Source organism: Trachemys scripta, chromosome 10 (genome assembly GCF_013100865.1).
Source record: "Trachemys scripta elegans isolate TJP31775 chromosome 10, CAS_Tse_1.0, whole genome shotgun sequence".
NCBI lineage: Eukaryota > Metazoa > Chordata > Testudines > Emydidae > Trachemys > Trachemys scripta.
Window position 1 is genome coordinate 18,321,261 of NC_048307.1, and position 13,950 is coordinate 18,335,210.

At 39.9% G+C, this 13,950-nt stretch overlaps 1 protein-coding gene across 1 annotated transcript in view; it reads right to left on the reverse strand.

Annotated features, from left to right (window-relative positions):
• Positions 1–13,950, reverse strand: part of XYLT1 (xylosyltransferase 1) — a 318,750-nt gene that overhangs the window by 97,698 nt on the left and 207,102 nt on the right. Inside the window, exons 4-5 of the mRNA XM_034783464.1 lie at positions 6,183–6,355; positions 5,296–5,498 (exon numbers count right to left, since the gene is read on the reverse strand). Of these exons, the coding sequence (XP_034639355.1) occupies positions 5,296–5,498; positions 6,183–6,355 (376 nt within the window). The remainder of the gene's footprint in view (positions 1–5,295; positions 5,499–6,182; positions 6,356–13,950) is intronic.

The window sequence follows — 13,950 nt, forward strand, 5'->3', positions numbered from 1 at the left end:
GCAGGTTTTCGTACTATACAGGTTTGTAGAAGCATCATTAATGTTTGTAAAGCGTGTTATATCTTTGGATAAAAGTTGCAAATACTTGTTAATTATGAACACTATATCAAAATACCAAATAATTTTAAGCAACATTCTTAGATTTTTTTTTTATTAAGTGTTTGGTTAAATTTCTTGATAACATTGGGCCTTACCCATTGACATGAATATGAGTAGCGCACAAAGGAATGAGGACAATATATCATAGAATTAAAGATATTGAGAATTAAAGAGGGCATACAGTAGACCATCCCCAGCCAGTGCAGGATTGGTCCCTACTTTATGAGTCTGATTCTGAGGAGTACTGGTAATCTACTAAATTCCATTGACTTCAGCATCTATTGTAACAGGATCACTCCCTATATTTTCTCCCAGGCAACTTTTAAAATGCACTAGGATCCTATCGCTCCACTCTGGAGACTATTCCACATGATAGAAGTCTGAGCTGAACTCCTGAATAGAATCAATAACCCTAATTGCTTTCCCCGAAGGCAGATATGGTCTCCTCATGCAAGATATGTCCTTATGCTAAATACAGATATTCACATAGTATTATTTCCTTTTTGTATTACAGTGGTGATAGGGGGCCCAGTCAGGGATCGTGGTCACTATACACACAATTTTTTTTTAAATAAAAGGGTGGCATTTCTTGCCCCTCATTGCTCATAATAGCCTAGAATGTGGAGAAACCTGTACTATGGACACTTAGAATAAGCAAATCTATCTCTAAAGTGTTTCCAAGACTTCCGGTAATAACTTTGTTTGATCTTTAATTAAAGACCAAGCATTAGCTGGCAATCAGAATCTGCTGATCCTGTTGGTGATGTAGACTGTTTTACTGCAAATTATAAATATTTTAACTGTTTCATTACTTTGTATGTTTTACATAAGCACTGTGCCCAGAGCAGCAGTGACATGACACTCATTGTTAAATAATCTCATTTAACTTCTTAATCTGAGAGGAACAACACTCCACCTGCCACATTATCTAAAGACTCTTGCAATGTACATTAAACATTCAACAGCAGTAGGTGCCCTACTGTAGTTCATCTTGTCAAGAGTGAAATTTCAGTCCCTAAACATAAGGATGACTACCTGATGCGGTCTGTCTGAAACAATAAATAATGCAAATAGGTATCCATAGAAAATAAGAGGTTAAAAGCATTGATAGCTTTTCCATTGGATTCTGCTAAAGGAGGGTCCCGTTGGAAATGACTTTTAGATCACGATGACAAGATGGCAATAGGAACGATGCTGAAATAAAGGGCAGGTGTGTGTTGGTTTCTTTTATTTCTGAGTGAATCTTGTGGTTTTGAAAGGGATATCTCTGAAGATTGATGTCCTCTACTCATACAAAACCTACATTGCAAGGAGAGGCAATTACAGGTCCCCCACACTGACCGCTCCTGCCCTGAAAGGACCACTTCTATGGGTGAATGTGTAGTACAGTTTCCTGGCAATTAATCCCTGAGCTTGGCACTTAGGATGTTAACAAGGATGCCAGTTATAATGCTGGTCCATGCTGCTGAGAATCGGACACTAACCGATCATTTCATGTAGGACCTCAAATTGCCAATTGCCTAGTGATTAAAGGAAAGTGTTTTGCTTATGAATTTGGCTAAATGTTTCTTTGTTGTACTGTATTCATTATTATGACTTGCATTGCCATAGCATTCAGGAGTCCCAGTCATGGTCCAGGATCCTGTTGTGCTGGGTATTGTACAAAGACAGAACAAAAAGACAGTCTCTGCCCCAAGAGCTAAGCATTAGCGTATGAGAAAGAGTTAGTAGGAACACTTAGTTTACCTTCTCTAGCCCATTCATTGTTCTACACATGTTCTCTATTACTTGCCACTTCCATAGGTCCCGACTTCCCCTCTTTCCCGTGGGTGCTCGACCCCCCTCTCTGCCCCCGCTGCCACTCCTCACCTTCCATGAGGCCCTGTCCCTGCCCTGCCTCTTCCCACCCCTGCCCCTCCCCCATTCCAACCCCTTAACGAAGTCCCCGCCCCAACTCCGTCCCCTCCCTGCCCCTATTCCAACTCCTTCCCCAAATCCCCACCCTGGCCCTGCCACTTCCCCGCCTCCTCCCCTGAGCGTGCCACGTTCCCGCTCCTCCCTCTCCCTCCTGGAGCGTGCTAATGCTGCCAAACAGCTGTTTGGCGACAGCTGGGCGGGAAGCGCTGGGAGGTAGGTGGAGGAGCGGGGATGCGGCACGCTCAGGGAAGGGGGAGGAGAAGGAGGAGGAGCAGGGGGTGAGGGGAGCTTGGCTGCCAGTGGGGGCAGAGCACCCACTAATTTTTCCCTATGGGTGCTCCAGCCCCAGAGCACGCCCGGAGTCGGCGCCTATGGTCACTTCTCTAAATTGAATAGTCCCAGTTTTCTCATTGACCTCTCATGCGGTATCTTCTCATGCCTCTAATAATTTTCAGTACCCACCTCTGGATGATTCTTGTGGGGATAAATGAGAAAGAGATATTTGCAACTGTAATGTAACCCATGAACACACCAGGCAATTTGTCAGAGAGATTTGGGCTTCACAATATAATATAGTGCTGACCCTGCTCTATAGCGTGTTGTGCTGTCTTACAAGGTTGGCTTAGCATGCATCTATCAGAAGAGAAGGAGTAGGGGTTTCAGTGTCACAGATGGGATGACAGATGGGAAGTGAAAGCTTAATGTGGAGCTGCCCTGGATAAAATATATTAATCCACAAAATTCGTATGTTCTTATGCTGGGAAACCTAACAAAACAATTGCAATATAACTAACCAGAGTAAGAAGTGTAAACTGCTTTTAGTCTATTAGCTGGCAAATCACAGTATGGCATCTGAAGGAAAGAAAAAAACCCACAAATCCTTTTCTTGTTATTTCTTGTAATAATATGCAGCTTCCGACATGGTCTACAACTGTGGAGGAAATGTCTTCCTAAAGATTGTGAAGAACACCAATATATAGCATCTCCACTTTGAAAATGAATATTGCATATTCATATATTTGCATATATTTTTGATGGGATAACATTTTACAGGGTTTATAATGATAAAAATATGTATTTGAACTTCTTTTAACTACACCTATATCTCAGTTATGAATGAAACAACATTTAAAAATAAAGAGTGTTCTTTGACGTGCAGCTTCTAGATGATTGACATGTTTGCGTAAATTCTGAAATTAGAGTATTTTGAGAGAAATGGGAAGTGTGACTTCCGACCAGTGACCTACAGTTGAGAACCCAGATGCGATTTCAAAACAACAGAGAAGTGGAACTTCAGGATAATTTCCACTGCTGGGAAGAAAACTGTGTTGTAATGTCTACACTTTAACTGCCCTTGTTTAGGGCTTCCACTATTGAAAAAAATGTTAAATAACACTATATTATAATTGTGACTCTATTAAGATAGGGCTGGCCAGAGTCTCAGCTATACTGGGACAGTTTATGGCCATGTTTATAAATTACCAGCCAAGTTTGGCTCTCTATTTAAACTTACCCCAGAGGGCACTAAATATAGTACAGAATGTTACCGATCATGGCCCCAATCTCACAATAGATACCCCAGTGCAGATTTTTGAGCCGACATGCTGTCACCATAAAATTCCAGTCTCTAGTTCCTCTGCCCATTCCTTCATATATCATGGTTAGAGCTAACAAGATGCAGCTATTAGAATAACTCTGAACTAGTTACACTGGACTTCCAGAGCTCTAGCACCTAATATCAGACTCATCCCTATCCAGGTCCCTAGAATCTGCCACCCTGTAAAGAGTGTCCTTGGACCATATGTCCCCTATCATCTCCCCTCACCATTGGTGTGCTGTGCCTTCCATTACACTACTGCTTGGGATCAGTATAGCACTCCTCAGCTTGAAAGTACTCTAGATGAAGAAACAATTTAGTCCTCCTAAACAACTAAGTGAGGGATGCAGGTAGGTGATCGTTATTGTCTCCACTTGAGAGGTGGAATGATGAGTCATATTTGTTAAGAGACTTCCCTAAGTCTACAGAAAGGGTCTCAATCATCCAATATTAAAAATCTGGAGTTCCTATTTCAAATTCCTGCATTCAGATCACACACACACTCTCTAAGGTTCTTACTCTTTCATGGTACTTTCCTGGCTGCTGCACACATCCACAGAGCTGGCTGCAATTCACTGGTAATGGATATGTATGGTACCCAAATCCTGAAGCCCTTATTCAGTTTTCACTATATCTTTACTCAGGCAAAAACTTCCACTGACTTCAAACATAACTTGAAGGAGAGTTTTTGAGTAAGGACTTAAGGGTTTGGCTCGTAATTTGTGAGGTGCTGTGGAAGTTTTTGAGATGAAAGACTATGACAGAGCAAATGGAATATGAGATGCTAGTATTATCAGGAACACTTTACGGCATAATCACATGTAAAAAAAATGACCCAACCAAGCCACTTCCCCTTTCTTAATTCCTTTCGACATGGTAGGGAGTAAAAGTTAAAAGGAGAATGTTCTGTTCTTCATAATTTTTGCAGCCTAAAAATAACTGTTTACGCAGTTTCAGGTTTTTTTAACCGAGAATCTATTTATGCACAGTTTAGTGAAACTTATTGAATGCAGCTGTGGGGCACGAGTTCTGTAACTCCATAGTTTCACTTAGAATCACAAGCCTGGTCATGTGGTGATCCATGAACTTCTATGTCTGATGCCATCTGAATGAAGTTATTCAGGCAACAGTTGGTGCTGAAGATATATATGATTCCCAGCAACTTGTCACTTCTATCATCATTATCCTGAGCAGTAAAGCACCAAAAAAGGAATACCACAATATTTCTCTGATGGAATCTATCTATATGCATATCTTCCAAATTTCTTGAAACACAAAGTCCAGCAGTAGCAAACTGCTTACCAGAGTTCTGTGTGGGATAATTTTCTTCACGTTTGAGGTTCACAAACTGAAGAATCAACACTCCTGAGCCACCTAACTACAGGCAGTCCCAAGCATGAAAACAGGGTGCACACAGAGTGTTTTTGTGCTTGTGGTGCCATTGCCTCGGTAGCAAAAGTGTTGATGCCGGACCCAGTGACAATGAAATATGTTTTTCTTTTTGAGATAGGGAGAAGCTACAGCACTGAGCTTCCTGCTAGGGACTGATGAAACTGGTGCCCTGGTTGAATGTTCCTCTGTTTCTTGCATCACAGTACAGAAAATTTTGGCCTATATCGCATTAAAAGTCCATTGTTCATTTATGAAGGAAAAATACACATTTTAAAAAGGGGTCACCATACCTGATGGGATAGTCGGCGGCACTAAGATTAATGAAGAAATCCCAGGACCAGTCATTCATCTCAATTAAATCCCTCATACTCTGTAGATAGGTGGACAGAAGACTTGCTCCTCCCCAGATAGTTGCCATTCGCCAAGGGGTGACTCTCACATTCGGATACTGGCTAGCAAACTGGAGCACTTTCCGGTGTAGGTAATTGGATCGCTTTACAGGGAAAGAAAGTAAAACGTTCAGCAGACTAGGAAAACAAATAAAATGAAAGGATCCTCCCCGCTTGTGTTCTCTAACCAACTGAACATCTTAAAACCTGACGTTTTTCAGATCAGTTGATTCTGGGTTGCAGTCAGTTTAATGTTAAGTAAAACAGTCTCTAAGGTGCCAAAAGGACGACTCCTTGTTTTTTTAAAATACATTGAGACCTGTGAATGGTATCTGGGATTTGGTAATTTATCTAGCAAATATACTCCCAACAAAACTCAACAATTGCTAGCCATTTCCCCTGTAAGATGTGCTAAAGAACAAAGTGCAAGCTAATTTGACAGCGTCAAGAGCCCCCTTTGTTTTATTCTCTTTGATCTCCCCTGGGGAGCACTGATTCCACTTTAAATGTACATCAGAGCCTACAATGACTTATCAGGTATCGCTACAAAACATAGGACAGACAGATATGGACAGATACCATAGACACAAGGAGAAATGAAGGCAGTCACAGAAGGAAAGATTTAAAAAACAAAAAATACAGTCGGGCATAAAACATAGAACAGACGGAAAAACAAAAAGTGATACATACCGTATGCAGCAGAGATAAAAAGAATGTTGGAGAAGGTGACAAAGATGGACAGATTGACAAATGGTGAGACAGGCAATTTATAACCAGTGATATATTACCTTGTCAACATGAATGTAATAGAAATGGTCTTTATGGTAAATAGCCTTAAACATGCGTTGGAGCTGCCGAGAAGCTCTGCCATGAACAACCAAGACAAATGCGATCCTGACTGGGTTGGCAGGCATGTATTCTACGGAGTCCTCATCCCATAGTACATTGTTGTTGGCTTTTCCTGTTTGAAAACAAAACATAGTAAGGACATCTCTGAGTGCATCTGCAGAGTGGGGACACATAGAGCAGCTTGTATTCAATTCTGGCTCTTTTTTTCTTTTAAACAATTTTTAATGTGAACTGAGAACTCGTAAGGGGTACCAGGTTGACTGCCCTAGAGATCAAACTCCTCTCTTTAGTCACAGAACAGGTTTCAGAAAGCATGAGCAGAAGCAATGCAAGTTTTCCTCATGTTGCCCTGCTTATGTGCCTCAGCCGGGGCCAGGAGGAAGTATTCAAATATTTTTGACCCTTAACTGAATCAAACCAAGCTCCATTGACTTCAGGGAAGTTATGCAGATTTGCATCAGCTCAGGATCTGTTGTAAAATTTTTTAAAGTTTGCTAAACTGTATCCAGGGCAACACAACAGTGACAAAGACAGAAAAGCACTAGGGAATTGATTATATTTTGAATATTATTTCGCCTTTGTTGCTAGAAATCAAAATTAAAGCACAGCTACTCTTTATGGGGCGTAAGCTCCCACAACTAATGGGCCATGCCCTTGCTTGGAGTAAATCAGCGCAATTCCATTGAAGTTGGAGGAACCGTGCCAATTTGCACAAGCAATGCCCTAATTATGGTCTTGTATTCCACTGGCATGACCAAAATATCAAACAACTATAGCATGTGCACTGCTGTAATGTCATCTGTAATGGCAGGCATAAATCAAAATGTTTAAAGGGTGACCTGCAAAATATGAGAAAATAACACTGGGGTTTCAATTGCTCTTTGCTTCTTTTCGATGTAGAAGTGGGCCTGATAATACTTTTTTTTTTTTTTTAAATACAAATGTTTTTTCCTGCTTGTTTTTATATGAAAATTTCTGGTTTCACCTTGCCTGTTTGTTTCTCAAGAACACTCTATGGAGAACTAGACAACTAGTAAGATTATGACAAGAAGTGCTGAGTAATTGAAGAGCCAAAGATAATTGCTTGTTCAGAACTTTTCAAATGCTTTGTTCTGTGTTTGGTTGTTTTTGTTGTTGTTGTTTTTGTTTGTTTGTTTTGTTAACCTCTATTCAACTCAAAAACCTCATATACAGTTTGGAAGAAAAATATCTTTGTTAAAGAGTCAACACCCCTGCCTTCAATAAAATCCTCTCTCCATTTCTCTGCTCCTTTAAGGAAGCCTCCAGCAAACAAGACAGGCAGAGCCTGATATTTCTAAGTTAAAAACAATAACAACAAAAAGCCCACACTACCTTTCAGACCTTCTTTATATATCTTAAATAAACTAAAAAAGGTACCACACCATTTTTTCCACTATCTATGTAGCTTTTAATATCAAAGAGCACTACATACAGTATCCTTATGTTAAAAGTGCCTCAGCCCCATAAGGAAAAACATCAGGGTTTTCCAAGTCTAATAAATCCTAGCTGCCATTTTGGATTGTGTCCTCTGAGAAGCGAATCCATTTAGTTGTCTTTAAAAGTCTAAAAGTTTTGATTTTGTTTGAAAATGCATATTTAATTATAGGTAATGCACTTCAACATGTCAAAGCTCAAATGTGTACTTCCTGTCAAAAGTAAAGTTTTAAAACTTTGGAAGCAAAAAGTTGTGGTGCAATCTAGTGTGATAATACTTCTACAGTTACTTTGTATTTACACAGAACCTTTCAGCCAAATAATTTAAAGTGCTTTATGGTCAGAGCATGTGTACAAGGTCAATAAAAATTCAGACAGAAGTAGTTGCAGCACGAATAAAAACTGCATCAACACACTACCACTTTACAAATATTAATTAACTAAGCCTATCCCCCCATCTTTAGAGATAGGCAATTGTTGTACCCATTTTACAGATTTGCAATATAGAGTCTTGCAAATACTATAGTGTCCATTTCATTTTTAAAATATCTGTCAAAGTAATTATTAAAATAAGTCCAGTCATGTTGATTTCAGTTTGATTCAAGGCAAGAAGCAGGGGAATTGATGATTGTCAAATCAAAAACAAGAGAAAACTGACAGGAAAAGACACTTTATATTCAAGCTTAGAGTTAACAAAAAAGTAAACAATGGTCAATATGAGCCATCAGACTTGTGATTTTTAAAAGCTTGTTAATTTATTAATTAAAGAAACAAAATGTGGAGACAAATTACATTTCTTTACTTGACATTTATTTTTAATTTTTCCCCCTTAAAATGCAAACCGACTGCGTGCAAGGACGTATGGTGTTACCGCAGGTTCTCTAAACAATTTGGTACCCTTGGCTATGCTGAAATGTTAATTTTGTAATATCTTGTAGCAGCGCTTCTTAGCTAATGAATGCCAATAATTATGCCAAATGTAGTGCAGTAGCACACCTGAGGGAAGTGTCTATACCAACATTTCTCAAAACTGGAACCCCCAGAGGGAATATTTTTCCCCTCTCAGTAGCAGGAGCAGACCAGTATCACCAAAGGCTTTGCTCTCACTATCCTGATGGGATCATGGAAGTCATATGTATTAGAATTAGTAATTCCCTGTAACAAGATTCCCAAAGACTTCAATGTGCTTTGAATTGGGGCTTTCAAACACGAATACTGTATACAACATATATTAAATAGATACTATGTTGATTCCTGCATTTAAAGCACAGTCACAAAAGGTTTAATAGAATGGGAAAATGGACCCCTCCTCAACATGGCCTCCTGAGCAGATGTCCAACTGGTAATATCAGTGCCCACAATTCACTGCATTTGCAAAAATGTGGATGCAATTGTATGCTGGCTTGAAAGTGCACCCCTTTAAAAAAAGCCAGCACTAAAATTCTGACCCCTTAATTTTAAAAGGGACACTATCAACTTAAAATTGCACTTCTGTCTGCCTTTATTTTTATCCCACCACTAATAGTAAGAAAGACCTAATAAGTCAATAACTGCATGACTAGAGCAAAAACAGAAGGAAAAAAATTGCTCTTTTCCAGTTTGTTTACCTTGGATATTTGTGCATAGTCAGTTTCACTGTTTCTCCCACATAGTCAATCAGTTCCCCCTCTTGTTTAGCACAACAAGAGGGGAAATAAAATGATTTTAAAAGAGGAAAATAGGAAAACGTGATAGTAAACCCAGAAAAACTGCCTGGGGAGTCAGGGACAAATGCAATTGCTGAAACAACTTGACTCAGTTTTCTTTTAAAGTGACTGAATTTCAAGTTGATAGTGTCCCTTTAAATGTTCCTGTGGTGGATTCTAATGATTTGACAATATTTTAATTTCATTTTTGGAATCTATATTTCTACATTAGTGGCTTCCCAAGTAAAAGGAGAGGAATTTTTTTCAATAACCTGTCCTGATATGTGGGGATTCTTCTTGACAATATTATTTTAATGGACTTTAGAGTTCGCCATATGATGGTGTTGTGTTTTTGTTGTTTTGTTTTTTAATAAATTTGCTTTCATAGAAAATACCGTAGTGTCTTTGGCAGATACAGAACACAAAATCCCCCAGAATATTAATCTGAATTTAGCCCCCTTTTCATCAAGTTTCTCCTACTGAATTCCTTCAATGTCTTATTTTCATCTCCCACAATTTTCCTATTTTATCTTTTTACATTCTGCTTTTTTTTTTAATTTTGGTTCAGTTCTTTATAGTCTCATTTTCCACCTGCATACTATTATGGCTTCTTTAGTCTAATCTTTTTCTTGGCTGCCTAGAGTATCATAAAACTAAGTGTGTTATATTTTTCCATATGTCAAAATACCAGCTACTTGTGGTGTATTCTATCATATGTCTATTTTTAGTCTGTGGTTGATTTGCACCTTCTATTTAGCAGTCTGCCCACTGACACAGACCCAGTCTGGTTTGCAAATAAGATAAAATTGGCAAGACAGGTGAAATTGAATATTTTCTTCTGATTATAAAACTAAAGATGCAGTCGGACTTGAAAATCAAGCGTTAATAGGCAGTGTTCTGTAAAACATATCAATATTAGGATGGCCCCAATATCTCAAAAACTGTTGCATTTTTCTAGAACCCTTCATCCAAATGCATTCTAAACTAATTTACACATTTTACTTTCTTTTTATGAGTCATTTTGCCTATCACACAGAAGTGCGTCCCCTTCTGGGGTGTTAGGATGCCAACAACAATGCAAGAGAGACATCAGCTGCTTTTCAATTAACAACATGCCATATGGTGGCAATAAAAAAAAATATAAAAGGATTTTAAAGTGGCACTTGCATTTCATAGCTCCTTCAATACTATAATTATATTTCTGCATGTCCATATGTATTAGAGATCACAGAGTAAGCTGGTGCTACTAGCCTTCTCCATTTGTCACCTGGCTCTCCTCGAGTCAAACTAAAATGCAGCTGCCAAGCTGAGTTTCCTCTCCACTGTCCAGACCAAGTCTTCTCATTTTTTTAATTTCTACACTCACTTGCCCATTCTGCTCAACGGGTCTCCTTATCTGTGAAGCAATAACTCAACCCCTGTCTACATCACTTCCCTTATGTCCTCCTCTATCCTACGACCTCTCAGCACTTTTCACATCTCTGCTTGTTAGCTTCCACCTACCCATACCTGATGTGCAACGGGCCAAGCCGACACAGGACATTTCCTACCTTCTTTCATGCCACCCCCTTGATGCTTATAATAGCCTCTCAATTAATGGGTATCGAGCTCCATCCCCCCGTCCTACAAGAAACCTTTATAAAGCAGTTTGGTTTCAATGAGCATGCCCAATTCTGAATTTGCAACTCTATTGCATTATCCTGGTTTATTCTCTTACTACCTGTAGACTTCATGCTCTCATGGATTTATAACCATTTCCTCTATGTGCCATGTATACCAACACTCTATAAACAGTAATAATAGAGCCTACAATGTTAATGTTACCAGGGCTGGGTTATAAGCCATAGTCATGCACTGGGGGTATGGCTCTACTCTTGGAGAGATTCAGCCAACAGTCTCATCCATGCCAGGCCAGTTCAGCTGGCAAGTGGGGAACAAGAGCTAGGTTATGGTCCTACCCCTCTACAATGAAAGCAGTGGCTCTAGCCGCAGGGGGTTCTTAAACTTCTCATAACTTCACAGTTTCATTATGTGCTGTGCACAGAGGTTGGGGGAGAGGCTCCTTATAACATTTACCTCCCGGAGCACCTCCACATGACTTCAGTGCGGCCAAGATTTCACCTAAAGTGTTGTTCAAACTTTTAATAAAACCCATGCTTAACCACGTATTAGCTGCTAATCAAAATTCTTTTATTTTGCCGTTTTACATTTAAAACAGATAGCTACAGTTAGCACTAAGACCAAGTGACTGGCAACAGTTGGCCTTTTAAAATGAAACCGTTAACAGCACTTGACGTTTCCTACCTGCATGTTGTGGCTCTTTGTTTTTAGGAAAATACATACCTGGTTTGGCAAGTTACAAACAAAATGTCAGCCACAATGCAATGTTAAATGGCCTTTATAAATCCCAGAAAAATCAGCTCTCCTAATGGAAAGTCTGACCCTGAACTACAGTGGCATCAACAAGTGCCACAATACTTAATATAGAGCTATAATTTTAGCATCTCATTTGTAGAGTGAATAGGAGTCAATATAGAACTCATCAATGTAACTCACATCCTCTACTTCTAATCTTTTACTTCACCTGCTAATTAATGATGTTTTCAGACTTTTGTAAGAGCTAGAAACTCAAACTGTTGGTACAGGATTTTACAATCCAGACTATTTCAAGGAACCAATTTTGTAAATCAATCCATCAATTTACACTCTTATATTTAGATTTTACTATTTATACAGTACATTATGTCTGTGTAAATATATCTGCTGCTGCCTTCTTATCCTGTGCACAGCTGCACATGTGTGTATTGATACCATAGATTGATTGAGAAAAGTAGAAGAGATATTGCTGTGCAGATCTAGAGGCTATTTACTGTTACTGCTCCAATACATGAATAGTTGGATTTCTTATTACAGCTAGAATGCTAGTTATAACTCCACTGAATGGACAGATTCTGCAAACCCTACTTAGGCTTTCCACAATAACTCCCCATTTTCAGTTTCTTGAAATTTACACAACCATTCATCTAGTGGGTTGAAATTTTCCAGCCCTGGTCTTTGCCTAAAGATGATTTTCTACTTTTTTGGGCAGGAGAGCAAAAACAATTTACCCTTTTTTAAATGAGAGGAGAGTGAAAAAAATATATATTCCCTCGTATAAAAAAAATGCATTTTTTAAAAACAGCTCTAATATTCAAATGCTTGGAGACAAAAGGAAAAAAAAATAGTTGGCAGAGAAATAGGCTTCCAGGAGAAGAGTCTTAAGAGTTTCTGGCAAGAAGTTGTTCTGACGAGAAGTGACTGAGTTATGAAGGATTAATAATAGGAAAATTTATCTGTACTTACATGAAAATGTCCTTTCTTTGTTTAATAAGGTCCACAGATCCATTACAGCGGGTACATCAGCCTGCTTGCAGTTTGGGGGCAGCACCACACCTGTCAGTCACTAACAGCAGCGAAATGTCCGGCTCTCTGAAGTGCCCCCATTTGAGAAGGTTTCCACAGCCAAGTTATATCAAATCTATTTTCCTAAGTACAGAGTTGTTAACCATACTTTTAGGGAAAAAGCACAATTTCTCCTACTACAGAGAATAGGACATGTCTTTCTACTGAAACACATCCAAATCTTTGAATGTCATCTCTATTCTGGATGATTTGTTTGTCTCCAGGGCAGGTAGGATGTGTGGATTTTATTACTCCAAAATAGAAAAATAAAACAAAACGAAAAAAAACCCACACCTTCATGTGAGCACAGATACATTTGCATGTTCTTCTTTGTATTAAGGTTGACAGATCTATTACAATGGCATTTTCATAGCAGTGTCTCCAGAGTGGGAAGCAGCAGCATCCAAAGAATTAAAAAAAGTATACTATATAGCAGAGGTGGCCAACCTGTGGCTCCGGAGCCACATGCGGCTCTTCAGAAGTTAATATGTGGCTCCTTGTACGGGCACCGATTCCAGGGCTGGAGCTACAGGCGCCAGCTTTCCAATGTGCCGGGGGGTGTTCACTGCTCAACCCCTGGCTCTGCCACAGGCCCTGCCCCCACTCCATCCCTTCCCGCCCCCTCTCCTGAGCCTGCCATGCCCTCGCTCTTTCCCCCTCACCCCCCAGAGCCTCCTGCATGCCATGGAACAGCTGATCGGGAGGTGGGGGAGAGAGAGAGGGAGGTGCTGATCGGTGGGGCTGCTGGTGGGCGGGAGGTGCAGGGAGTGTGAGAGGGAGCTGATGTGGAGGCTGCTGATGTATTACTGTGGCTCTTTGGCGATGTACATTGGTAAATTCTGGTTCCTTCTCGGGCTCAGGTTGGCCATCCCTGCTATATAGTCTCCATCTTCCCTTGGGCACTAAATAGTGGAGAAGACTTCTGCCAAAAAATGGCACTGGCTAAAGACTGGCTGGCCAGTATGTAGAATGTACGTATTGATGGCCACTCGGCTGTCTAGTAGATCTGAATGCAGGAGACATGACTTCTCTGCCCTGAGATTGGCACTGCTCCTGCCCAAGAGCCATAGTCTCGTCAAACAGAAAGAAAAAACCAGTGTCACTGCTGCTCTTTCCTTGCTATCTT